Raw genomic sequence first — 27,449 nt, 5'->3', positions numbered from 1 at the left:
TCCATATGAGGCTCCTTTTTCAACTACAAGGTCAATATTGTTTTTCAATAACGACAAAACAAGTAATAATACGTGCATTTATATGGAACTAAGCTTTAGGAGCTTTCCATCTTTACTCTCCTCCCGGTTACGTTGCATTCAGAGATAGATTGTTTTTGACTGATAAAATGGTTCTACGGAAACGAGCTACGGTGAGTTGTTCAAAACCTTTTAGTAAACTCTGGGTATACAACCAGTGTTGTCGATGCTTTCGTTAAGGTGTAGAGCCCCTGGTGATACTTCCAGCAAAGTTTCATGTTGTGTGGAGCCTTCTTAGTGTTTTAAAAATAGCTATTTTGAAGCTAGCATAAAAGTGCCCCTAGCATTCCCATTCAAAAGGCCATTTGACCGAAAAACAAAAATACGGTATCTTAAATACGGTTATCAATGCTTTTCTATGACAAGTCAAAAATGTCTGCTGTGAAAAAGGTCCATGAGTGGTGCCGCAGCATTTACGTGCGGGTGCGATTGAGGTTCAAGTCCACAGTTCATCTGACACAAAACAGCCTGTCAGTGGAAACCAGTATTTTGGAGACTTTTCAATGATTTCCATCATTCAAATGGGCTGCCACCCTGAAAGAAAAAAAAAAGAACAGCTAGGTAATCCGATAGCTGCATCTGTAGAGCTCAATGTAATCCGATTTCAGTCCAATGTAATAGTAATTACTATTAGCCTTCTAGGGTACTATATGCTACTTCTACTAATTATATATAGTGTACTCAGGCTGAAAATGAATGCATTACTTTAGGTAATCATATAAGAGGTTTTATTTCAATACTTTTGTAGTCGATTTGGAAAGATTTGATTTGATGTCCCCTGTATTCAACAGTGGTGGAATGTAACCAAGTACATGTACTCCAGTTCGGTACTTAAGTACAAATGTTGAGGTACTTGTACTTTACTTGAGTCTTTTTCTCTTCATGCCACTTTCTACTTCTACTCCGCTACATTTCAGAGAGAAATATTGTACTTTTTACTCAACTACATTCATCTGACAGCTTTATTTACTAGTTACTTTACTAATTAAGATTTTTTTTGCACACAAAACACATGTAGTTAAAATACAATGTTTTATTATGAATCAAACTACCCAACAATATAACGGCCTAAGAGTCCAGCTGAAATGATGAGACAATTAAACACACAACTGTTTGGATCGTTTCCAGTTTCTAAAGTGAGGGTATTTCTGCAATGAGTACTTTTTACTTGTAATACTTTTACATTTTCCTGATGATACTTTCATACTTTTACTTAAGTAACATTTTCAACGCTGGACTTCTACTTGTATTTTTACAGTGTGGTATTAGTACTTCTACTCAAGTAAAGGACCTGAATACTTCTTCCACCAGTGGGATTCAATGCATTAACCACAACAATAGTGAAGAAAAGCAATCTCCCCTTACTTCAGATGTACAAAGTTAGTTGTATCTGTTAGAATGTTGTTCTACTATTTCACTTCATACAATAGTTTGTTCATCTTAAGACACACGAGCACAAATGCCACGTTTCCTTCCCTTACCCACACTAAGCTTTCTGTGCTGAAAATGATCAATGAGATAATACATAATGGCTTTTCATAGCCAATTACCCAATAGTATCTGATTAATGTATAATTTCCCACTACTTTTTATATCACACATTGCAGTATATCTTTTACTTGGGTGATATAAAAAGATAATCCTGCATGCGACAAACCCCTTCTCCCCCATTTAGAATAGCTCTTTATTTTTGCATTAGTAAACAGAGGCAATTGATTACTTTTTTACTTAGTTTCGTTTAGTAATTTGTACTCAATTTCAAATTACTGACTTTGTTTCTTCAAATTAATAACTTGTGCCAACATAATACTAAATTGACATCTCAAATTACGAACAAAATAAAACTGAATTGTATCCAAGCGGTCTTGAGTTCAAGTGCCATGTATACAAAATGGAAAGAAAGTGAGCAATTCTAATGTATTAATGAAATAAATGTATTATGTTATTCATGAAATATTACATAAGAGGATAAACTATTAAATTGAGGGAACCAAATAAGTATAGACCTACTGCATATTTAAATTCGTGAGGGAATATGTTTTTAATAAAAGTTCCTCTCTTCCTCTTCTGGCCTCGGTTCTTTTAAAACACATTTTATTCACCATGATGCCATTGGCTTATTTTTTTAATACTTTTGAAAGTTCCATGCTTGCAAAATACCTTCAGGAAGTGTTCAAACTGAGGTTTCATCTCCTTCATCATAGTTTCTGCTTTGGCGAGGCAAGAACGTCTCTGCTGCACTTGAAAGTCCTTCCGAAAAATTAATCCAATGTTGAGTTTACAAAAATAATGAAAACAGAGATTCGAAAAAGAAACCAAACAATGATTAAATGTTACGCTACTTTACCGCAGGGTTACCTTTGTGTTGGAGAGGTGTTCCTGAGAGGTAATGTGAGTCTGCACTGACGATGCAGATGTGGATATGAAGACGCTGCAAGCCGCACAGTGGAACATTTCAATCTTTGTCATGTGGTCGTTGTCCTGCAGAGCTGACAAACAAAGATCAGGCTGTAATAAGGCTGGGTTTGTCTGGAACAGTAGATACTGCAAGATGACACGGGCATGTCTTTTGGTCAACGTTGCTCACCTTGAAGTGCACTATCCTCTATGTTTCGGCTGAACTGCTGACTTTTATACAGCATGACGTCCTACAGACATGAATAAATGAAAACTTAAACCACCATCCCGACACACCAATAACATAAGATCGACTTTATTAATCGCACACTGGGAAAATTCCCTTGTTACAGCAGCTCAAAAAGAAAAATTCACACACACATCAGAATAACACAAATTCATACACAAAATATACAAAAAGTATTATAAGAAATAGAAAAAAAAATTAAATTAGTTATAATAATAATATTTACACTATAAACACCCTTATATAAACAGATATACAGACGAGTAAGGTGCGGATGAATAGAAAATGACATATTGCACAGAAGGAGGTGACACGGAGTAATAAATAATTAAATATGCATAGTGATGGCAAATGTTGCAGAATCAGCTAGCAGTGCTACATTATAATGTATTAAAGAGCCTTTTGACTGCTGCTGGAAGGAAGGACCTGCGGTAGCGCTCCTTCTTGCACTGAGGGTGCAGCAGTCTTGGCAATGCACCAACATGTGTTTATGTGTCCATTAGATTTAGGTTGGAGGAAAAAAAGTAATAGAAGAGTAGAACACGACTGCACAGATTAAGGATTCAACCCAGGAATTGTCAACAGGATGTACAGTAATGAACAATAATCTTACCTGTATGAAGGCTATAGCCAGATCATCGTAATTATTCTGCTGCTGGATGTGCTCCAGGGTGTCCCAGTGACTCTTGCTCTCCAAGTGCTCCTCCAGCTCGCGGCCATTGGCTAACTCAACTTCGCAAAGGTCACAGATGATGGGGCTCCTAAAAGAGACATATTAAAAGGTCATGGTGCTCTTTGGATGCTTTTATACAGGCCTTAGTGGTCCCCTAATACTGTATCTGAAGTCTCTTTCCCGAAATTTAGCTGGGGCTGGGGGAACTCATATTAATGTTAAAAACATCATAAAGGGACATTTTCATGCCATGGGACCTTTAAAGCATTCCGAAAAGTGAACTTATCTTTTGGAAAATGTTGAGTGTTTTCTTCAATTTTCCTTGAGAACAATATGGATGTGGATGGTTGGAGTGATAACTAGCTGGACTGAGTGTTTTTTTGTTTCCTTTTTTGTCCAAATAACATAACATACTCCTAATGCCTGTAGTGTGCCATCTGTACGATACAACTGCTGTATGTATTTCGTGTAAGCGTACACCTATGGATGTACAGATTCATGACTGTGGGTACTACAGCTACTACATTTGATCCTTGGTCTCCTTTCGGTTTCATGTTATGTGCCTTGTTGTACTGTTTTTTGTTTGTCAAATGTACAAAACCTCAATAAATAGATGTTTAAAATAAAAAAAACAAGCCTCATACAAAACGACTTTACACAATGCTGATTTAAGCCCATCACTGCCAGGGAAAGCTCTCTGTATTTCTCAGTAGATCAGAGGTGCGGTGTCTGGTATGTGTGGCTGGACCGATGCTGATCCAGCTTAGTTTTTTTACTCAGAACGAGTGGTTTCATTTCCTCCACAACAACGTCGTTACATCAGCTGTACACAACCAACCTTGCTCACTCACCAACGGCTCTTGACAGCGTAGCTGCTTATTCTGAATAATACAAGGACTTGGATCAGTCCTCAAATCAGTTCAACAGAGCTTTAACATCAGAATACGTGATTCTTGGCTGCAGGGTGAGTTAAAGCTTTGCGACTACAGTGGGTGACATTTGTAGTTTCAAAACAAGGAGCTAGCAAAGTTTTGAAGCAATTGGCATGAAACGTTATTATTACACAATGCTAACCGTGTTCTCTCCCACCTATAGGTCAGTCACCCAGAGTTACTGTATCACAATGTGTTTATAACTGCAGTGGTGGACATATTTTTTGTCACAACTTGGACTATGCTATCCAAGCAGCTTTGCACAAGACAGGCGGAGTTTATCCAAGTCACTGCACTAACCTTCATCCTGGACTTTATATCTGCCCATTGCATATACTATATATTCTTTCCAAATGTTGTAACCCATTCAGCAGTTTTTCTTATGCAACAGTTACTCTGTATGTATATACTCGTTTTTCTGTATTTGTTTATTTCATAATAATGTTTAATATGTTTGTTTGTGTATGCACCTTTCACCAAGGCAAATTCCGCATAAGTGTACCAATTGTAGCAATAAAACCTTTTCGGATTCTGAGTCTGGTGAAAATGTGAACATGTGTGTCATTGTTGTTGCTTTGGCCAGCGAGTGTGATGTGAATATGGCATCGTTAAACAATTGGCCATCAGTATCCTTGGTTCTTACTTGTCCATTATTATTTTCCTGCTTCTTGGCACCTCTGTGGAAGGTTTGACATGGTCCAGTCCTGTAGAACAACATGATACACAGAATTATTATTATTATTATTATTATTAATATAATAATAATTATCTAATAAGTAGGTTCACAGAGGAAAATACATGTACACATGGCAAACATGAAGTACTGCTTTGCTCATTCAAAAACTGGTATTGGTTTTCCAAAAAATACTCTCTAAAAATGTAATACATGCACTCATGTTTCTCCAATATCTAATTTAAAATGGTGGCACGTAACACCGGTTTACCTGTATCCACATATTCCAACTGATGTTGATAGTCCCGCTGTAACCTGGGGGGGGATAATCTAACAGTAGTGGTCATCTACAGAGGAGAGAACGGGCTCTAATTGGTATCACAGTGACATCACTGCAAATAAGTCCAACGGACAGACCATGTATCATGTTGAAGTCTACAACTCAAGTTTAAATATAACCACAGAACAAACTGCATTAATATTTAAATTCAGAAAAACTTACCTCCCTGCTGTATTCTGGTATTATTATCCTCTCCTCCCCGTTGGTCCTCTGTCCTCCATAAGATGCAAGAAAGCGTTGGGTGGAGGAGCCGTGTACATGCCGTTCAGGGCTGCAGACCCTGTGGTCCAGGGGTCTACTTATGGAGTCAAAACCTGGTCGGTCAAGTGATTCCGTGGTGGGGGCATAAGCCTGTCGTTCAGGCAGTCTATGACCTGTGCTGAAACCTCGGCTCTCTGTGGGTCTGGTTTCAGGGCTGAAGTCACATCTGTCGAGGAGTCGGCTCGCTGATTCGGAGTAACTCCTGTCCCAGCGGCCTTTTTTAAGGCAGCCTTCGTCTTGATCGGGTGGGGAGTGGTTGTGTCCTTGGGCGGTCATCTCGTGCTCAGAGTCGGAGGAGTCAGGATCGTAAGGATTATAGATTTCAACCCTGAGGGAGACGGGAAAGGGATCAGTGTGTGTGTGTGTTTTATGCAATTGACTATTATATAGATAATCTGTAAAGACATGATACCATTTAACCACTGAATGTTCACGCACACTAATGTGCTAACGAACTACAGTACATGAACTGTTGGGGGAAAAGGACATGGAATGAGAGAAATGTAATAAGAGGCTGTGTGTTTCCGTACTGCATCTTTCCTGACATTTGCACTTTTATCTGAAGGGGCCAGCTGGAATAATACATAACAAGGTTAACTTCAGACAGCCCATATTTCAACACTTTATGTCACCTCAAGACATAAAGTGTGGGACGTCACTCTCTACCTGACACTTAATCGAAAATATACTGTAGACATCACTGACTGGCTTACTTTTCTGAACTGCCAGTTCTTGTGTCCGGAGAGTCATCTTCTTCTCCTAATGGTTTGAATGAAGACTTCCATTTATCAGCAGAAGATTTGACTGTATAATACAAAATGTAAATAACAACAGAGACAATTTATTTTTGACAGACTGGATGCATGTAGATGTAATCTATACCTACAGCTGTTTTTGGTTAATTTCTGTTGACTTTTTTTGTTAGTTACTGGGATAAAAATGGAACACAATGAACCCCAATTATGACTTGATGCCTTTGAATTGTAAAGGGGACCCAGGGACAGCTTTTCCTACAGTTTCAGGCAGAGATTAAAACTTGACCCAGTTGTGAAATCCATCAAAAAGGAAAATCTGCAATAATTTTGGACAGTGTCACATTGTTGTTGCATGCTAATGCCAGTTTGAGTGCAAACTGATTATCTCGGATTATCTCTGTAACTCTAATTAAACCATACAATGAAGAGGTACATTCATTGAAATGAATGACTGTCTGCACAAAGATTGTCACGCCATACAGAAATAATAAGCCAAATCAGGGAATGCCTATAACAGTAAACAAAATAAAGCGGTGTCATTTGCTAAATGGTTAGTTGGGATGTGAAGTCCGAGTAATTTGAAGTTAAGGAACTAATACACCGCTGGTATATGGTTTTTGGATGATGGTGGTGGTGTTTCTAGGTGTAGCCCTACTTCGATGTCCACAGAAGTTACCTGCACGTTTCTGGGCTGGTTGTGTCTTAGCAGCCTTTCCAGGTGTCCTGATGTTTGAGTCGACTGCTGGCTTCACTGGGATGTGTAACATGGCTTCTTTAAAGTCCTGGGGTATTCTGTTTTATCACAGAAAACAGGTGAAAACATGAGAGACGAGCGCAAAACTGCAACGCAAGTAAACACAACAATAACGACTACTTGAAATGTTCTAAGAACAGACGACATAGACCTTAACGTTAGCTAGCTTAGCATACTGTGCGTTTAGCCTTCAGCTACATAGGTACACACCGACCAGTTTAATTTCTTTGAGGTAGCGATTAGTCTAATGAAAGCCAGTCAAGAAAAACACAGCCAGAAACTCATCCGACAGGCACGCTGCTCGACGTTGCTCATCTGAAACTTGCTCAAATAAATTAACGTTCAACACAACATTTAGTTGACGTTACGTTCAAAGACTAAAGCACCGAGTGAAGTTAACGTTACCTCCCACACTGCTGTTGATTGTATAGTACTTGAGCAGCAGCTGCTGAAGGGTTGAACGGAATATTATGTGGACGGTTCATTATTTGGTTGCTTTAACAGGAGCAGATAGTAGCTAGATCACATACAAACTGCTGGTTAACAGTTACTTACACCCGCCGACAGATGGCAGCATTCTGCAACAAACGATATGGACGGCACCTGTACGTTTCATCCATAGAGAACATATACTGAATACACAAACGGTCCATGAAAAATGTATCAAACATAAAATTAGTTTTGCCTTTTTTTTATCTTTAAGGTGTCTTATGGGATGCATATGCAATAATGCATAATATGGGATTGATGCAGTCCCAAATTTGGTTTGGAGTCCGCCCATGTTTTCATGTGAACGTGGATATTCTCCCAATGATACATTTTAAATATCTTTGAATTGTTTGCCCAGTTTTCCTTCTAATAAAATGTTGAACATCAATTATATACAGAAATAAATGACATATTCTTCTATTTCACAGGTTTAAACCCGAGACCCATGGACGTATAATAAGCAAATAGAGCTCCACCATGGATCTATTATTATGCCCAACCGTTTTTTTATTATTATTTTTTTATACATATCGAGGAAGGTCTGTCAGAGGGTCTGGCAAAGCGAGACAAGTCAAAGCGAGACTAATGTCAGAGACGGTTTAGAACACCATCTTTGCTAATGTCATCAGGATTCATGCATAGACAGTTAACCATGCAGTTAACACATGTTCCCAACAGTCGTTCAGAGTGGATATTTCCGGTTATTTCCTGTACCGGCGTCACGTGGTTTAGCCGCAGCCACGCCTCCTTTGAGAGACTAGCGGCAGTTTCCCATGCGGTTTCCTGAGCATATTGATCACGGACTGTAAATATTAACAGTCTATGGTATTGATTCTTATCGGAGAAGTGAACGTGAATACAGATTATGACCGATCCTTTCCCCCCATACTCACCAAAGTAAATGTTGGACCCAGTATTCACAGGCCACATATCTCCCAAACATTCTGACACTAAAATGGCAGAGTTTAGTCATTTTACAGTCGGACAAATCTGGAGAAAATGAACTTTGTTCGAGTTTCTCTGTCTCAGAAACATACTCTCGCGAGATCTGGATACGGCCCAGCAACCATCAACTGAAGCAAACGCCACAGATAACAATTTTTTCGTCATGCTAAATATGACTTTTAGCTGTGTAAATCTCTAATGTTAGCAAAAGAAAATATAAACACATTATGCAAATTAACTTTTTATCCATCACTACTCTTACAAACGAGGCCACGTCCACTTAGGAGACAGGAAGTGTGTACCATTTCGCATTTCTTACATTAATAGCTTATTTTTAATACATCCATCCAATACAATACATCAGAGACGGTTGAATACATCCACGAGTTCATACCATTGGAGTGGCTGGAAATCATGCTTGAAATGCGCTATAGAGAATCTTTGATACAGTTTATGGTATGTTGCTTATGCAGTAGCCTACCCCTGTATATACTCTAAGTGACATAGACAGATGCAGGTCTATAACTGTCAATTAAATCCTATTAATAGGGGTTCAAGTTGATCTTAAAATGGATTTGTTCGTGTTCTTTATGTGTTTTGTAGTTAGTAATTTAAATGTCAGAGAAAAATGAATAGCTATATACTACAGGCAGGGTCAGATTAACTTGCAGGGCCCCATTAAACCCTATTTCCCTGATTCTTTGTGCATTATGTACGTTTTTTTTATGTACTATAGCCTACATGTACGCACAAAACTAAAATAACAAAGTTCTTGAAACTACATTTTTGACACAGGGTTCCTCTACAAGACATAGGCTCAACTTTAGGTAATAAAGCATGAGCACTTTTGGTATATTTCAAATTCCAAATGACAAATTTCCAATTAAAATAGCACAAACCAGTCGACAAATGTAAGTGTTAGGCTATTTCAGGTTCCTGAAGGAGGCCTAAAAGGCCCCAGGTGTGTGTGTGTTGGTTTGTTAAACTTATTAATTGCAAATGCTTAGAAAATGTGTACCACTAAAGTACAATATCAATATCATGATCAGGGCTTTAAGGAGATTCTGCATTATTACCTCTTATATACCGGTGTCAAAATTTGCATCATGTATATCTTAATTACATTTGTGGTTAACTATATTACTACAAACAGGCCATGGATAACATAAAAGTAGCATTTATCCTGCTTTTGCTGACACAACTTTGGAAGCCATTGCACATAATGTAGGCATCATACATGCTCAGTTATACTATAGTACAGTGTTTATTGACGTCCCAAAGAAAGAATGCCCCCCTATGTTGAAATCTGTGAAAAACTTCTAAATGTAGAATGAATACAGAAAATGATTTGCAGAAGAGAGCACCATTTGCTCAGAGAGTTTAATCTAAACAAAGCGAATGAGCAGCGGTTATGTGCCGACGCTTTTAAAACCAGGGCAGGATATCTCAAGGACGGGAACACCATGATGTCCATTCTCAGAGAAGTTCCCTTATTCAGAGTATTACTGCAAGGCCATCAATTAGACTGTTGAACAGAAGGCTACATGCATGCATAACACGCATAACCTTGACAAGATCAACACAGAAACAGTAAACCTATTGTTTTCTCTTCACTCGCTCACACAGACAGACAATCTTACAATGATCCTTGGCTCAGTGGCCTACGTATGGAGCCCCTTAAAGAAACAGGAGCAAAAACTTTGTAGACAGCAGGGTAGGGGATTCTCTGGGAGAAAAATGTAGAGCGAAGCCTGTGTTGAGTATACCTTTTTTCCCCCATTTTAACTTATCAAACACAGATGTAACTAATAAGATGATTAATTGCCTTTATTGTAATAACTGTTTAGACAGAGGCTTGTTTCATTGGAGTGGGCTGGAAGTAGATGAATATATAATCATTTATCTAAAATCTTGTTTTATTGTGCCATAAAGTTGTGAACTTTGAGCATAGGATAACAAAGGTGGTACAGCAGCTCTAAATAAGACATACTGGGTATATAATATAGACCTACACAGAAATACATTAAGAAGAATGAAGGTCATCACACAATTCTGACATGTTAAATAATCAGTCTGTGAGCAGTTTTATTCCACATTTCAAATTTTAAAGCAGGATTTAAAACAAAAAAACCAGAGTTCCCTTTTATCAGCTCAAGTCGGTCTTCTCGGGACAGTTTATTACAAAAGGACATTCAGTGATCTTTAAATTATTAAGTTTTCAATGTGCAAATTAATTGTTATAGGCTTAATTAATTAGTATACAATCTCTACAACAGTCAGGTAAAGGTTCATTTATGGGGAGTAGCCTCTACCTGAGTTTTACAACTCTAATGTCATTTTGTTGGGACATTGAGGAAAACAAAGGTTTTACGATTTCAAAAATTGAAAACTACATAGAAGCGTTGCATTGTGTCCTCTTCCGTAGCATGCAATTGCTCTGTGGATAGTAACTGTATGTAAAACTGACAAGAAAACATTAAATATTCATTTTTGGCCTTTTGTTTGTGAAAGCCCTCACTGTAAAAAAAATAAAATAAAAGAAAATGCAATAGCAGCAGTTAAGGCAAAAAAGATTGTTCCCCATGGTTACAATTATACCTGAGTACCTAAAACAACAATGACAAATCTACATAATGTGTCATTGGAGCAATCAGTTTTGGTCTATAGAGTAGGACATAAAGAAGCTAAATTTCTAATGTTTTGTTACTCAAAGCTATGAAAAGCCAAAACATTGCTGAACTATAATAGATACTCAGCAACAAGGAAAGCAATATATACCATTTTAATACATGAGCAACTAAGACAACTCATTAAAATAATCAAGAGAAATGCATTCATTTTTAGGGATATTACAATAATAAAGAGTCTACTCTTACATCCATTAAGCAGGATTGTCATGAACTCATGAACCAGTGTTTTTTTTCTGTGCTATAAGCCACTCGTAAAGGAAGTGTTGTTCTCTCGGCTAATGCTCTCCTTAACCTCCACCGGCAACGCGTCAAAGAGATGGTCCTCCACGACCAGGCCGCTTTTGCGCAGCAGGCGACAGTTTCCTAGCTGGGCGGGCAGTCTGTCCAGACAGTTCCCTCTCAGCTCCAGCTGAGTGAGCTGGACCAGTTGGCCCACGGTCTCTGGCAGCACAGTGAGCGCATTGTTCCCCAGACACAGCACCTTGAGCTTGGTGCATCTGAACAGAGGCTTGGGCAGCACCTCCAGCTTGTTGGAGTTGATGGCCAAGTGCTGGAGATTGTGGAGGAGACCCACATCCAGAGGGAGCACTGTGATGGAGTTGTGGCCCACGTCCAAGTGCCGCAGTTTAGGCAGCATGAACAAGGCCGGAGGCAGGGACTCCAGTTTATTGTGGGAGAGGTGGAGAGACTCCAGAGACTTGATCTGGCCGATGGAGGATGGGATGGTGATGATTTTGTTGTGCCACAGTTTAAGGCACGTCAGCCTCTTGAGGTGCTGGAAGCTGATGATCTCCTCGATGGTTCGGATGTTGTTAGATTTCAGGTCAAGTTCCTGTAGGTTGGTCAAGCTGAAAATAGCGTGGGGAATCCTCTCCAGTTCACACGTGTGCAGTTCCAGATCAATTATATTTGTCATTTTTTTCAGACTATTTAGTACCACAAGTTTGGTACCGTCATTGTGCACCACTAGCTTAATCAGATGTGGCGACAGCTCTGTGATGTTGGTGGGCATTTTTGTGAGGTTGCTCTTCAAGCATAATGTCTTTAAATGCCTCAAGTCTCGCATGGACTCTAGACCAATCATTTTGTTATTTTCTGAGCTCAAGTTGCCGATTAGGTTGAGCTCCCTCAAACTCCTCAGCAAATACACCCATGCTGGGATCTCGGCAACATCAGTGAACTTGACATGAAGGCAGCGAAGATGGTCACGCAGGAAAGCAAACGCTGTCTGCTCTACTTTGGCCGGACAGTGGCAGAGATGCAGCTCCACCAGGCTGGTCATTTGGGAGACCTTTGCCGAGAACCTCACCTCAGGAATCAGCTCCAGTTTCAGCACTTCCAAGTCTGTGAGGTCGAACACTGCATTCGGAATACCAGAGAGCATGAAAAGGTGCAGCTCTTGCTGGTCCGAGGCGTTACGGGTCACAAGCTGCCTTAGTTTTTCAAAGGTCCACTCGTGATTAAGGCTGATCTCTCTGAGCTTGTTTTCACTGACCTCGGACAAGAAGACGCCAAAGCGCTTGGAGTAGAGCTGGTCATATTGGTCAACCATGTGTAAGAGGAATGCAAAGTCGTTTTTGACATCAGGAATGTCACTAAAGCTGCTCTCTTCCCGGACCTTCTCGAATGAGTATTCTTTCAGAGGCCGGCGGAACACCCAGAAGAGAGAGTACAGGCAAGCCATCCCGTAGATCAAAATCAAAGTCATGTAGCTAACAAGCAGCTTTTTTAGCATGAAAGCCATGTTGTGCGTACATAAGAACTTTGTGTATCCTATTAGCTGTTTGATATCAGGCTCACAATTGTGCTTGAAATTTATTTCAGCCAAAAAGGTCGAAGTGTATGATAATATCAAAATAAACTTGACCGTTTTGACAACGGTCTGCGCTACATAAAGCTTGTAGATGAAATCGCTGTCTTCCACATGAGCTCGGAATTTTCTGACTTTCTCGAACAGGGCTTTGGCCTGCTCCCCATCTTTTTTGTCCAGGATTGTCATGCTACTTGGGACCTCTGCGATGGGCTTATCTGCAGAGAACTTCAGCCCGAGCATGGGTGTGGTTGGGCTGACATTTGAGCTTTCATCCTTCCCTTCTAAAGAGACCTGCTTTGGTGCTAAGGTGGTGCCGGTCAACCGCTGTTTGTTCTCCTCAGAGTCCTCACAAGCGGTTTCAGACAAAGCCTTCGTAGTCCAGGGAGACTCAAAACATCTACCTAGAATTGAAACAAAATGCTCAATCTTGGAGCTCGTTTTGGGGTATTTGAACCAAAAATTGCTACTGACCATGAGAACAATGGTGTGGATGAGGGCAAGGTAGGGAAAGTACTTGGAATACCAGGGCAAGGCAACATGGTAACATATTTGGTTGATGAAGACATATTGTTGAAAGTCCAGATTGGTCCTGATCCCTGTGGGTTCAGGTTGATTGACATATTTCTCTGCCGCCACAGCAGTGTGTTGGTGTGTGACATGGATCTCGTGGACAACGTCGTCTGGTAAGTCCTTAGAGACTAGGGGGACGGTGGTTGCCAGAGGGGCTCCGGTGGCTGCTGAGAAAGCTGCTTTCTGTGTGCTCTGCTGCGTGAACGAGTTAGACATAGCCCCTGCCGTGGCCTCCTCCGCCTCATCCAGACACGGAAGGCAGGCCACCTGGTCCTTGGTGATCTGCATGGTCATGGCGAATATGGCCAGCATCAGCATGACCAGCCCCAGGTAGTCCATGAAGACGTCCCACCATGGCTTTAGGATGCGGTACGTCGGCTGGATGTCATTCAAGGATGCAATCTCAGATAGCGTGAACATCACTGCAACAAAAAGGAGTCAGTTAATCAACAGAAAATTAAGCAACAAGTATTTTGATAATCAATTCATTGTTCGCTTCAGTAATTTTTTTGAGTAAGAACTTCAAACATGCTTCAAACATGCTCTTGTCCCAGTTATACCAATGTGAGGCATTGCTGCTTTTCTCGGTTTTCTATCATTGCAAACTGAAGGTCTTTGGGTTTTGGACTGTGGGTCAGATAAAACATGACATCTGAAGACATCACTTTTAAAGTGCACACATTATGAGAAAAAAAAAAATACTTTTTCTGGGATTTGGGGTGTTATTTTGTGTCTCTGATGCTTCCACACCATTGACATATATGAAATGGACCATCATAGCCCGTTGCTCTGGACGGAAACCAGTGAAGGCTATTAGAAGCACTTTTCCGGTGATCTCTTGCTTTCCTGCGCAGCCTCCAACTGACAGAGACAACGTAAATGTGACGTGAACAACCTGTCTGAAAGTTGGAAGTCTTCTGGTAGCTGTGCCAAGAGAAATCTCAATCATTCCCAATCTTACAGAGACGGAGAGTGTAGGTATATGTAAGGAGATAACATGGGCACAGGCTAATTATTGATCACTAACATGCTAGTTAACATTAGTAATTAAACCTAAACAGCTAACGTAAGTCAAAACTGCCTGCGAGCTTCTCCTGTACTATATGGTAATTCCTCTACTATGCGACAGTAAGTCACTTGGTTATGACACAATCGTTTTTTACAAAACCGTCTGCTACGGAGCCATAACGTGAGATATAAGGTAATGGAGCCTTTTATACATTGTCGTGTTTCTTTAGAAATAAACAATGGACAAATAGAGTCTTGGAACGCTTCAGATGTATAGTTATTCGCTGTCAAAGTGACATCAAAATGAATGCTAGTCAGTGGAATGCTAACGGGAGGTGATCTCTTTGCAGCATCAAAATGGCGCCATAGGAGGTTAGAGTTCTGAAGCGAAGCTTACCCCCTTGTTCCACACGCATACAAACTTGAAAAAAACAAACAAACAAAAAACATCCATGCTGTTTTGAGTGAGATACAGGTTCCTGAATGTATCCTGCCTTCAGTCTCCAGGTGAACTGGTCAAAATCGGCAGGGCCGTCTACGTCATCGGTCATTTGGTGTGTGCTAACCACTTTAGCCAATACCACATCAGCTAGCTGTTTCTCCAACTTCGGTCAGTACAAGGCAGGATTAGCCGGGAGACTTCTTCTAAACGGGGGCACACTTCCAACGTTGCGTTGAATACCTGCAGACAAGGGACCTGTGTGTCTTGTAGCAGTGTTTTGCCATTGAGAAGGAGGTGGCTAACCGCTAGCAGCGTTAGCTTCTAGCTAGTAGCCCAGCACCTAGCAACTGCGCATGTGCGACTCCCAACAAAGATGGAACAGAAGTGTGATGCCTCACTCTGTAGCTAAAACAGAGAGCTCAACACACAGGGTGAAAAGAGGAGCTGCAGCAATGTACAGTACAACAAAAATATGGTGTATGTAAACCTATACTGGTACAACCTCTAAATACAATTATGAACCTGAAAATGAGCATAATATGGGCGCTTTAAAACTGTGACGGAACAATGATTAATTGAGAAATTAAAATCAACAAATTTATCCATGAGGAAAATAATCGCTAATTGCTACTGTTTGGATTACTAAACATCCTTTATAACTGCCTTTTTACAAAGAATTAAATTCAAAAAGAACATCTGACATGAGTTTTTAGAGCACAAACACATCAGGAAGTGAAATCTTTTTGGGTCAAATCCATAGCAGGCTGCCAAAAGGTTGGGAGTTAGAGTAACACATTTAACCCCCTAGCTGTAACAGCTATTGATGTGTAACTGTGAAGCTACTGCTGAGTGTAAATGTCTTTATCTCTAGTGTGCTAAATACAACTCTCACTTTGCAGTCTAGTGTTACTCAGTAATGCTTTAAAAGGTCCCATATTATGATCATTTTTAGGTTCATACTTTTATTTTGGGGTTTCTATTAGAACATGTTTACATGCTTAATGTTAAAAAAATAAAAACTTGGTGGCAATAATGCACCTGTATGCACATGACTTTTTTTTTTTTTCCTGCAGTGTTTACACTTTGCCTCGTCTTTTTCAGCTCACTTCTTCTGTCAGCTTCAACGTGAAATGTTGCCACTGTTTACAATATGGGACCTTTAATGATGTTTAAGCACAGAGCCAAGTTTGTGCTAAACGCAGACTTATTACAACATGTTTTAATGGAACAGTGCACAGTCCTATGATGTAGGCATAGGTCTTCCAACGGTTCTGACTCGCTAAGACATTTGGCACATTTCATCAATCACTGGCTTTTCTCATTTAGCAGATGGGGCACATGCTTCAATCAACTTTCATCCGTTTCCTGCTTCTAACCCAATCAAACACAATTGAAAGACATATTTCAAAAGACACGTAATTCGGGAAATAAATAAACGATCCATCCATCTTGATAGTTTGTTGTTTTCTGGAACCTGCACTGAAGAGCAACAGTTTTGTGACAAAATTTTAATATTTCATACAGTTTTATACTATGCACTGCACTCCAAAATGGATGTATTTCTTGCAAGTAAGAAAGAGTTGAAGCATTTCCAATAAGAACACCTGTATTTGACTCCTGTGTGTGTTCATTTGATAGCACATCAAACATAACATTAACAGTAAATTGAACTAAAAGTAAACTAACAAAAAACTATATTTCAAATGTAACTTATTTTATTTTCATTAAAACAAAAGAAAATCACAGAAAAGGAATCTTAAATAAAAAATTTGAACATAAACTATTAACTATGTAAAAACTTCAAACTCCATCTTTCTTTTATTAGAATTTTGTAACCAATTGTATAAGAATTATTAGAGGTTTCACCATAGATATAGAACAATATCTATGGGTGTCACTTGTTTTCCACATTTTGGTACATTTCCTGAAATTCCAATTAGACATAATCTGATCAAATTTGTCACAATATAATATGCAGTAACTGGCCTCTAGTTTGAGGGTGACACCCTTACATATTATAGGAAGTGCTGACAGTTGTTGACACCCAGTGGCCTTATCTTCTAAAGCCAGCAGTAACAGACTGAAAAGAATATGTTGCCAGTGTATAAGCCATACTATTTTGGTATCTTGACCCTTTCTCAGCTAAAAGGAAATGTATTTCCGATAAGTTAAGCTTCAGTTCATCACTGAGATCCATCAGCCTCCAAACAAGCATGTAATATGCATAAGCTTATGGCTCCTGCACAAAGATCATGGATGTCTCAAGCATGAACGGCCATCATGTCACAAAGGTCAAAGTCAAAGCAGCTATGCTATTGATTGACACTGCAACGTGGTGCGATTTGTTTCTGTTTCAGAGGGTCTTCACTAGAGCCTGACCAAAAAAATCGGTGGGCCGATGTTATCAACTGATATACATTTATTATAGAGATCTTATATCAGCATATATGTAAGAAACTGCAGTACAAAAATACCAAAGTTTCATCTGAGATCATTTAGAGACAGTGCCTTTTTTTTAAAAAAACAAAAAAATCCCACCCCCTAGCCCTCTATTTATCAAAATACCCCAAATTTACCCCCCCCACACACCAGAACCACGGTGACTTTGAGATTTATCAATATGGACGTTGGCGTACGGCACGCTCAAATCCTACGCCAGCTCAGGAGGTGGTGTACACGTACGCACGTTTTGAGTTAGTGCGGAAATGCGCAGAAAAACAATTCCTAACACCACAAAACTCACTGACAAACTAAAAGAAGACCTCTATGCGCCGGTATGCAACATTGTTTTAGCCTGGGGGTTCTGTACAACATTGCGCAGGAAAACACGGTGCCATAAATGTAGCCAGATGACCCGATGCCCAGAGAGCAGTGTCCAGAACAGCCCCAACTGGGGGCTATACGAAGGAGACGGGATATTATTCCTCACTTTTAAAAAGTTAGCCTATAGTGTTATGTTTGGCAATGATATTCAATACAGGAAACATGACGATGCACAACATTTTTATTTATTCTTCAGGTTTTTGTTTCCCTTTCAAGTGAATGATTTATTTCTGCCATTGACCGAGTTATTTCGGCTTGTTTTTACAGCCCCTCTGCTGTCAGGAGACAGGGTCGGGGTGGTGGTCCAGCACGGGGGGGGGGGGGGCGGAGGACACGCGCTCTCCCTCAGCTGTTGCCTCGTTCCGACTCATGAAAAAAAACACGAGTAAAATAAAAGACACTGCATAAACTCCGCTACCGTGTGTTTATTTAATTATAGGTACACCTACATGTAGGCCTGAGAGATTGCAATAGAAGCCTGTATATTACTATTAGGACTATAGAAAAATGTGTCAAGGATGTATAAATTAAATAGGCTAAACTTCAGCTGGAGTCCGATTTACTACGGCAACACTGTTGACTGCATCAATGATCTCCTTCCATTCCGCATTCTTTCTACAGCCTTTAATACCAGTTTTACCAGAGAATATATTGGTGCGTGATATTTAAATGACGATCGTTTCCAGCCACCGCATTTATAAATGTACGACCGTTCTTACGCTCGGATTGGTGTGATATGAACTTTTCATGAATCCCACGTGAAGCCTGTCGTAAGATGATTTCTGCGCTCATATCTGCGCTGGTTTCTACGTTAGGTTGATAAATGAGGGCCAGTGTCTCCGTCGCATAGTTCGTATCAGATTTTTTAATTCTCAAATATCGGCATAAGCCTCAAAAATACAGAATAGGTTAGGGATGCCACGGTGAGGAAATTTTCCCCACGGGGTAATAAGCTTGTTAATAAAATGCTTACCGATTACACCAGACATTTTACAAGAAAATATATTCGTTGAATGACGCACAATATCTGCAGAGCGTCATTGTCCTTACTATGCGATTCCTGCAACTCTGTGTGGCTGCTGTTGCTACGGCTGTACAGAGCAGACACTTTTAAGTTTGCAATTATAATGGTCCGACTTTGATAACAAGCTTAGTATTTAAGTGGGCACTAATACAGAAAAATGAACTAAATGGGTTCATTTTCTACAAAAACCAAAAGACAGTGGGGGTGTTGGCCAAGTAATGTAATTGTTGTATGGCCGACCGCTGGTCAACACCAGGTAATACCGGAAAAACCGGGAAATCCGGAAACACTGGGAAAAAAACGGAAATACCGACTATGTGTCAGGCTCTAGTCTTCACATATAGACCAAGATGTCCCACTAGCGTAATACTGCAGGGTAATACCAAGTTAACTTGTTGTTTTGAGGAACTTACAAGTACACTTGATTGTTACTGTATAGCTGGTGTTATATTGGTGTTTTCTCATAGTGCTATAAAAATAAATAATGGGCTTTTAGGAAGACATTTTAACATGTCATGGGTGTAAATAATTAAATCAAAGATGGCTGAATGATATTTGACATGCCCAACCATCTATCTGGAGAATGCATCAGTGCAAGAGATGTTGAGATGAGATGTTGAAATGCAAGAGCAGATGTGTTGCCATTCAAATGTCACATTGAAATGTTGCATAAAAGAAATGCAAATTAGGTGTGTTTCCATCAACCGGTTTTGAGCAAATAAACTAAGCCACAGCTAGTTTCGCCAGAAGTTGGCGCTAGGCTACACATGGCTGAAATCCACCAGTGAACAGAGAAGATGAAGTAAAGGTCACAAACCGCCTTGGCCATCTGACCATGGATTAATAATAACAACTGGATAGAGGCGAAGCCTAGTTCATCGCTATGACAGTTGCTCAGTAGCGCATAAAACCAAAAAAGTTCAACTTCCGCATCTTTTTGGGCCCCAAGGCATCATGTGACGGACACGAGTTGCAATAACCCGTTTGGCCACTATAACAAATTGGCTTCAAAGCTCGGCGCACTTTCTGGGGGCCTGCATCTAAAAGCCCTGGCGCACCAACCCGGACTGATCAGTCGGCTTCCCGAGGTCCAAAAAGTGCCTCGGAAGACACCGAAGCGACACCGACTTGAGCGTACGTTCTGCGCGTGCGCGAGACGGAATACAAAAAAATTAAAACCGGAAATGATGAGCGCGTCACATGGGTCTGGCTTCTCCAACTGACCGATAATGGCGACTTGTTCAAAATACGATCTCGTATTTTACAAAAATTTGTTCACTGAAACGTGTGTTTCTGAAAACATTTTAAGTGAGAAATAGGCCATGCAGTTGCTGAATCAGTCTTCATTTCAGATCGACAAAGGTCAGTTTAATAGATTTTCGTCAGATTTTGAGAGGCGTTAGTCACTCATCCCGCTCGCCATTTCCGGGTTAGCACTCCACCAATCAGATTGGTCATCGAGTCCAACTGCCCGCCCTCCGATTGAGCAAGTCAGGTCGGCCAAAATGAAGGCCAACTGCCCTTCCTATGGACGACGGCACGGAACACACCGAACAGACTCGAGTCACCAACCTCGCCAGACTGTCCGACGGCCGATTATGGGGGCCATGGGGCCCAAAGGAAAGGGCGGGGACCATTTTAGTTTAAAGATGGCTATAATTTAGTGCAAACCAGTGGTGTAGTCTACGTGATATGCAGGTATACACAGTATACCCACTAAGAAAGCTCCAGGATTTCCATATACCAATTTTAAAATGCTCAATGGCACATAACAGCATACTTTCCATTATAATTTTGAATATTCTGAATTGTCATCTGCATTTTTTTTTCTTCACATAGGCTAAATAAAGGTATTTTCACCATAAAAGTGTGTCAGAATGCAGGATATTAAGTCTTTGACGCTCAAAATTTCCCTGGGGGAGGCCACCCGATCCCCCCACTATGATATGTCCCCCCCCCTCCCTGCAAAAAGTCCGATTCTGGCCCATATAGGCGCATACATATACAGTACTACAATATTCGACTACACCACTGGTGTAAACTAAGTTCAAGCCAGGTCCGAGGGTTAGACATGGCTACAGACAGCAAGGAAATAGGAAATAGGTCGCAGATTGGCTATGTGGAAAACAGGCTGGGTGATTCTTTTTTTGTTTAGGTAGACTATTCAACCATAAGGGGAAATAAGACCTGTCTAGCTGGATGATACGCGGACTTTTTTCCCCCCCGACGTGAGGAGTTCTTGCGCAGTAAGTTATCTTGGTGTACTGGGTCAGGTGACTTGTTGAAACGTGAGCCTGAGAAACAGCATGTGTCCCGGTGGCGTTAAACATTCACACCGGGTAGCCTAAACATGTTTCTTATCTGGAAACCGTCATGTGCTCGGCCACGCGCGGAGAAACAATATTAGTGAGGTTACTGATTATGAGTAAAATAAATATTATATTCGTTTAAAGTAGGCTATATTTAGAACATTATGAAGGGAAATATACTTACTGCCCGTGTGGCGTTATCTCAATCCAATTAATTCTTCCTCCGCCCGCATGCCACTTTTCACTCCGTTCTCCAGGTGCGCCTCTAACCTAATTTCTCAGCCCCGTTCAAAACTGTGGGAATGACGCCGCTGTGTGATACACAGCTCTCAGGAACATTTGTTCGTGACAATGCCGGTTGTCAGCTACATCCCTCACACCTGAGCCCCGGGAAGCAGAGCCGGCTGCCTGCCTGGCTGCCTGGCCGTACGTTAGACTATACGCAGCAGAGCTCCAGTGCCAATGTATTTCTAAGAAAAGACCGATCCAATATGGAGCCGTACCTTATTTTACAGTCTATGAGCCGTACACAGACCGCAGTTGAGAGTATTATGGGCGCTTCTCATTGGAGGATGACATTATGCCAACTTCCTGAGGACACCGCCTGCTAGCTTATCTGACGCTGCATTCACTGCGAATGGGAGAGAAAAAAAATGATAGAGAGGGCGACACAGTCCACGGGTGGGCTGGACGTACCAGTAAAACATTTGTGGAAATGTTGGATTTAAACGTTTTATATATATATAAATACTTTCATTCCCAGCAAAACGTACACATCTGTGATTTGAAAACGCAACTGCTTTCCATAAAGAAAAAAAAAAAAAAAAAAAAAAAAAAAAAACCACAAAAAAAAAATTATACGTTAGTAAAGCCGAAAAGCTTTTGTAGCAAATTTGAGAATCATAATGCCAGGACTATAATAAATTCAGTTAGTATTCGGCAAGTGGAACTAATTATATGTAATACAGATCAAAACCCTGAATTGAATGCTATTGGAAATGAGCTTTATAGGCCTACCAACTGAAAACTGAGCTCTCTTGTCTACTGTCTTCCCTGCGTGTCTTGAACGAAGCAGCAGCTTCCCCTCTTTTGTTTCGAGTAGCCTACCAGACACCACAAATGCATTGTGGGGTTGAAATAACTTTGCTGACTTATTCAGACGTCTCACATGTGCCTTTTGTGCACGTGACACACGTTTGACATGATGCCCTGTGTTGTTACAGTTAAATTAAAACTGTTATTAACATGTGCACAGAAGGCAACATTGTTTATAATATCTATCAGTCTGTCAGTCTGTATCTATCTATCTATCTATCTATCTAGCTGTGTGTATGTATTATAGGTATTGATAAACTCAACAGTCAATAGGACCCTGGGTGCTGAAGTCATGCATCAGTTCCAGCTCTTTCTGGATTTGGTTAACGATGCACTAGGTTGAGAAAGTGTCTCCTCAGTTGCAACCCATACAGGTTTCAACCGGTCCTGGGCTGCTGGCTGCTGGCACTCTCTTCTCACTCGCGCTACTCGTGTACTTTGAGGGGAAGGAAGGGAAAAAAAAGAAAGAAAGAAAGAAAGAAAGAAAGAAAGAAAAAGCAGCCACTGGGGCATGTAGTGCAATAGTCTGCCGTGTTACAAGTTCAGACGTGGAGGTGGTGCATGACCATACATAAACACATGCAGCATGATTACACTGGTCATTTTGTCTGTGTTCTTTACAAGGCTCTACAGAAATACAGAAAAAAAAGAGTGCCAAATGTTTGTTCTGGGTTAAGTAATTGAAGTCTTGTGATAGTTGAGTGTATAGTGGCTCCCTTTAAGAATCCCAAACTAAGAAAGAGTGGACAAAGTGAATGAGAGAAGTAGTGCATTAGTAGATGTAAACTGTGTATCATTTAACTTTCTGACTGGGGGCCAAGTGAATTATTTTTAGACGTTTCTCAGTGCTTCCCTCCGCAACTTGCCAAGACATTACTTGTAATGACGTTTTTTTTTATGATCTAAATGCTGATATCATATTGCGCAATGGTATTAGCCAGAGTTATTCTGGTAGTGACATTGATTCAGCTCTCTAGTCTAACCTCAGTCTATTCTACAGATAACTGATTGTCGCAAGACATGTGGTTGGTGTGGTAAGGGTAGGGTAAAGGGTATAAAGATAATGTTTGGTGTATTGTCACACTGGGTAGCAGGGGGAACGCTGGTTGGATAGTATGGGATTTCTGGTCTTTGGGGCTGATGGGGCCAACAGCTGGGGACCCCAGATACCCCTGGCAACCAGCTCAGTGCATTGAGAATTGGCTCAATGAGATATAAATAATTCAGCATGTACCTCCCTCTCTGATTTGTAAAGAATACACAGGGTAGTATTACACTCACAAACATTGGCTGTTGGTTTAACTGCACGCAAGATATACACAAGTGAGGTCTGAGTAGCAACTAATACACAATCATCTAATTTAAGACCAAAGCCTCAAACCGACAACAAACCCAAACAAACAGGTTTCTATGGTAATTCATTTCCTCTTAGCACAATAAGCACTGGGTTTTCTCACCAATATACTGTGGGGTAGGGAATTCAGTATTATGTTAAGGTTCAGAGTTAGGGATTCATGTAGTCAACAAAGGTTTCTCAGGTTTAGTTAAACAAGAAAGAGTGTGTGTGCCTGTGTGTCAAATTACATACACTACTCCCTACGTGTGCACCCAAGCTGTGTGCTTGTGTGTGGATCCTTTGTTATTACTTGACATACACTAAGCTTAACAAAGAATGACCATTTGGTGTGATGTGATGTTGCAGTTGGTAAATGAATAAACAGCTGCCGAGTCATTGAGATAGTTAGTGTGTGTGTATTTGTATGTTTATGTGTGGTTGAGACAAAGACAAAGAAAGATACTGAGAATGCATGCCACTTTTTCTACTGCTCTGACACCAGCATGCTGGTCTCTGCTTGTTCTCATGTTGTTGGATGTACCTGTGATAGCTCTCATGCCTGGACATGTAGCCAGCCTAGAGCTAACAAGGTAAGTTTCCACAGGCACGATCAATCCAGCAGAGGTTTTTTCATCGCCAGTGGTATTAGAAAACGTGCATTAATTATATGTGAAAAAGACATAAATGCTCATCAGGGACACTGTTCAGGCAAGAATCAGTTGCAACAGTTTTCTGCGCACGTGACGCGCACATTTCCTCAACATTGTTTCCTAATCTTTGGGCGGGTTATGGGACAATGGGCCCTTAGGGCACAAATACATGCAAAAGGCCCCACCACCACTCCTACATAGGAACAAGACAGACTTTGTAATACTTTTGCCTAAGTTTTTTTTTGGCCTTAATATCATAGGACAGCAGAATGCATGAAAGGGTAGAGAGAGGGGGGGATGACATGCAGCAAAGGGCCGAGAGTCGGAATCAAACCCGGGCCACTGCAGTAAGGACTGATCCTTGGTACATGGGACGCATGCTCAACCAGGTAAGCTACCAGTCCAGGGCTTTTCACTCCGTTCTCCAAGTGCGCCTCTAACCTAATTTCTCAGCACCTTTCAAAACTGTGGGAATGACGCCGCTGTCTGAGGAACATTTGTTCGTGACAGCGTGGGTTGTCAGCTACATCCCTCACACCTGAGCCCTGGGAAGCACAGCCGGCTGCCTGCCAGCCTGGCTGCCTGGCCATATGTTAGACAATGTGCAGCAGAGCTCCAGTGCAATGCATTTCTAAGAAAAGACCGATCCAATATGGAGCCGTACCTTATTTTACAGTCTATGAGTCGTACACAGACCGCTGTTGAGAGTGGTTATGGGCGCTTGTCATTGGAGGATGACATCCTAATCTTTGGGCGGATTAGGAGACAATGGGCCCTTAGGGCACAAGTATGCAAAAGGCCCCACCACCACTCCTACATAGGAGCAAGACAGACTTTGTAATACTTTTGCCTAAGTGTTTTTTGGCCTAGGACAGCAGAATGCATAAAAGGGTAGAGAGAGGTGGGGATGACATGCAGCAAAGGGCCAAGAGTCGGACTCAAACCCGGGCCACTGCAATAAGGACTGATCCTTGGTACATAGTATGCATGCTCAACCAGGTAAGCTACCAGTCCAGGGTTGTTTTGCCCATTCTTGTAGTTATTTATTGTCTCTTCACAGTTGCTTTGCATCTCTTTGTAGTCATTTTGTTTCTTTGTGGCCATTTTGTATATCTTCATGGTATGTCTCTTTAAATTACATTTTCAGGATTTTCAGTAATCCATCCATGTCCTAATCAACAGCTGTAGGTGTCGGATTAGACTGCCCAGATGATGCATATCAACTAAAAATATGACTCTACTCCATAGTGTCATTTTACTATTCAAACAAATATGACATCAAAGGTAAGAATTCCAATATGTTTAACAACTGAGAGAGAGAGCAGCGCCTAATGATCTGTCAATGAAAACTAATTACTGTAATCATCCTGGAACAACGAGATTGACTGATGAGCCAGGGAAAACTTTCTATCTTTTTTTATCTAGCTCCACCTGCTGTTGTTCTGGTGCACACTGGCACTCAATTCACTGATACTGTTAAGGGGTAATGATAATGCATTACAATCATAGCCATAGTTATATTCAGTTTCCAAAGAAGTTTTGTAAGAAAAAGTAGGTTATAGAAATGAATGGATGTTGCCACACAAACTATAGGCCTAAGTAGTGGGTGATTTAGGTTTATGAGTTTTTTTTTTTTTTTTAAATAGATATTTAAATTGTAGACACATGTGGACTTGTCATTGGATTACAACGCCTGACCAAATCAAGTGACTCTTTGTGGCACTGTGTGGTTTCCTTCACAGGCCCGGGAAGTATGATGCAGAGGGGCAGTCACAGATTGGTACAGAGTCAGAGACACAGGCTGGCACTGTCAGATGGCAATATCATAGGCCTTTTTTATTTAATTTTTTTTTAACAGTAGGCTTCTTAGGATAACCATTGGCCATTTATATAACTTTTTCATAAAAACTGAAAGCATTTATCTTGTTTTAATGGTAAGCCAATTATTGGTTTGTGTTTCCAAGTAATTACACTGACATTAAATCACATATTCTGGTGAAATACAAGGTTTGTGCTTAGTAGGCTAAGTTCTGTTACAATATCTCCCGTTAATGTTACCTAAGGTTTGATTGGTGATTTACGGTTTGTTTGACATGACTGTATAATGGCCCAAGTATATTCTTTTTCTTTTAATTTAATTATTTCCAATAATTGGTAGTGTTACCATTACCAAGACAGTTTCAGTCAGTAGGCTAGCCTAGCAGCTAGCAGGTCAGCTTAACATAAAACAAGTGAAATATCTACAGCCAAACATACACTTCAGAAAATATTTAGAGTAAAGTTAAAAAAAAATCCACTTCCAATTGCCACCTGTCAAAAAACATTTTTTTAACACCGTTCCTTTATATTTTAATGCGTTTTGCAATCAAAACGTTTTTTTTTTTCAAACAATAACGAATAACTGTTTACCTGGGGGGTTGACTAATACGTGAAACAACCTTCTCCATCCCGTAAGGTTCTTAATTAAACGTTGTTCACCCTTCCAGTAAATAGTCTGCTCAGTTAATAGAACCCTTAAACTACGAGGCAGACGTTACCCAACTAACGTTCTGCTAGCAAGATTCAAAGTCAATAACATTGCGCACAGTTGATAAATGACAACAATAAACAACAGGACAAGCTAGCTATATCCAGCCATGTCATTGTTCCCAAATTATTATCAAGACTTTAGCTAACTAACATATAATACGCCATGTGTACTGTCGGCCACAGCCTAAAGTAACATTAGCTAGAGAGTTGAAGGTTGAACAGCGGATCGCGGATGTGAAATGATCGCTAACGTTACATGTTAAATAAAGTACTAGCTAGAAGTCCAGAGGAGCAGTGCAACTTACTTGCATGTTGTTTGTTAGCGCCATCCTGTGGTGTTCATATTACGAGGCACTGAAGGACTACACAGTGTTGTAATATTCAGAATAAACAGACAGTGAAACTGTAACGTTAGGTGTCCTATATTGAAAGAAATAAAATGACAATATATGACGTTATGCTTTTTGTCACTTTAATGGACAAAAAGCAGCCAATCAGAATTGAGTCTTCAGGAATCGTAATTTTGTAGGCACATTGCATACATCAATCCATTCAAATATATTCGAACATTACTACATGTTATACCCAATCGTATAATCATAGACATAAAGAATTG

At 40.5% G+C, this 27,449-nt stretch overlaps 2 protein-coding genes across 8 annotated transcripts; both read right to left on the bottom strand.

Annotated features, from left to right (window-relative positions):
• Positions 1–327: 327 nt before the first annotated feature.
• LOC120569066 (DBIRD complex subunit ZNF326-like) lies at positions 328–8,604 on the bottom strand. Of its 6 annotated transcripts, none has more exons than XM_039816899.1 (11): positions 8,493–8,604; positions 7,033–7,148; positions 6,315–6,360; positions 5,503–5,929; positions 5,272–5,347; positions 4,971–5,031; positions 3,336–3,483; positions 2,666–2,726; positions 2,437–2,567; positions 2,239–2,328; positions 328–612 (listed from the first exon to the last, which is right to left on the bottom strand). In XM_039816899.1, exons 2-11 carry the CDS (start codon positions 7,121–7,123, stop codon positions 592–594), a joined length of 1,152 nt encoding a protein of 383 aa, XP_039672833.1. In that variant the 5' UTR covers positions 7,124–7,148; positions 8,493–8,604; the 3' UTR covers positions 328–591. The 6 variants fall into 6 exon arrangements, with proteins under 6 accessions (XP_039672833.1, XP_039672832.1, XP_039672827.1 ...); XM_039816898.1 differs by having other exon boundaries at positions 6,315–6,405; positions 8,493–8,603; XM_039816893.1 differs by lacking the exon at positions 8,493–8,604 and adding an exon at positions 7,516–7,662 and having other exon boundaries at positions 6,315–6,405.
• Positions 8,605–10,356: 1,752 nt separating this feature from the next.
• On the bottom strand, positions 10,357–27,162 carry lrrc8da (leucine rich repeat containing 8 VRAC subunit Da). 2 transcript variants are annotated; one of them, XM_039815355.1, is made up of 2 exons: positions 27,139–27,162; positions 10,357–14,039 (listed from the first exon to the last, which is right to left on the bottom strand). In XM_039815355.1, coding segments are annotated over exons 1-2 (2,568 nt in total). In that variant the 5' UTR covers positions 27,140–27,162; the 3' UTR covers positions 10,357–11,472. The 2 variants fall into 2 exon arrangements, with proteins under 2 accessions (XP_039671289.1, XP_039671288.1); XM_039815354.1 differs by lacking the exon at positions 27,139–27,162 and adding an exon at positions 21,408–21,830.
• Positions 27,163–27,449: the final 287 nt, after the last annotated feature.

This window comes from Perca fluviatilis, chromosome 11 (genome assembly GCF_010015445.1).
Source record: "Perca fluviatilis chromosome 11, GENO_Pfluv_1.0, whole genome shotgun sequence".
NCBI lineage: Eukaryota > Metazoa > Chordata > Actinopteri > Perciformes > Percidae > Perca > Perca fluviatilis.
Note: the sequence above shows the minus strand (reverse complement) of the source record. Positions and strands in the feature narration are given on the sequence as shown.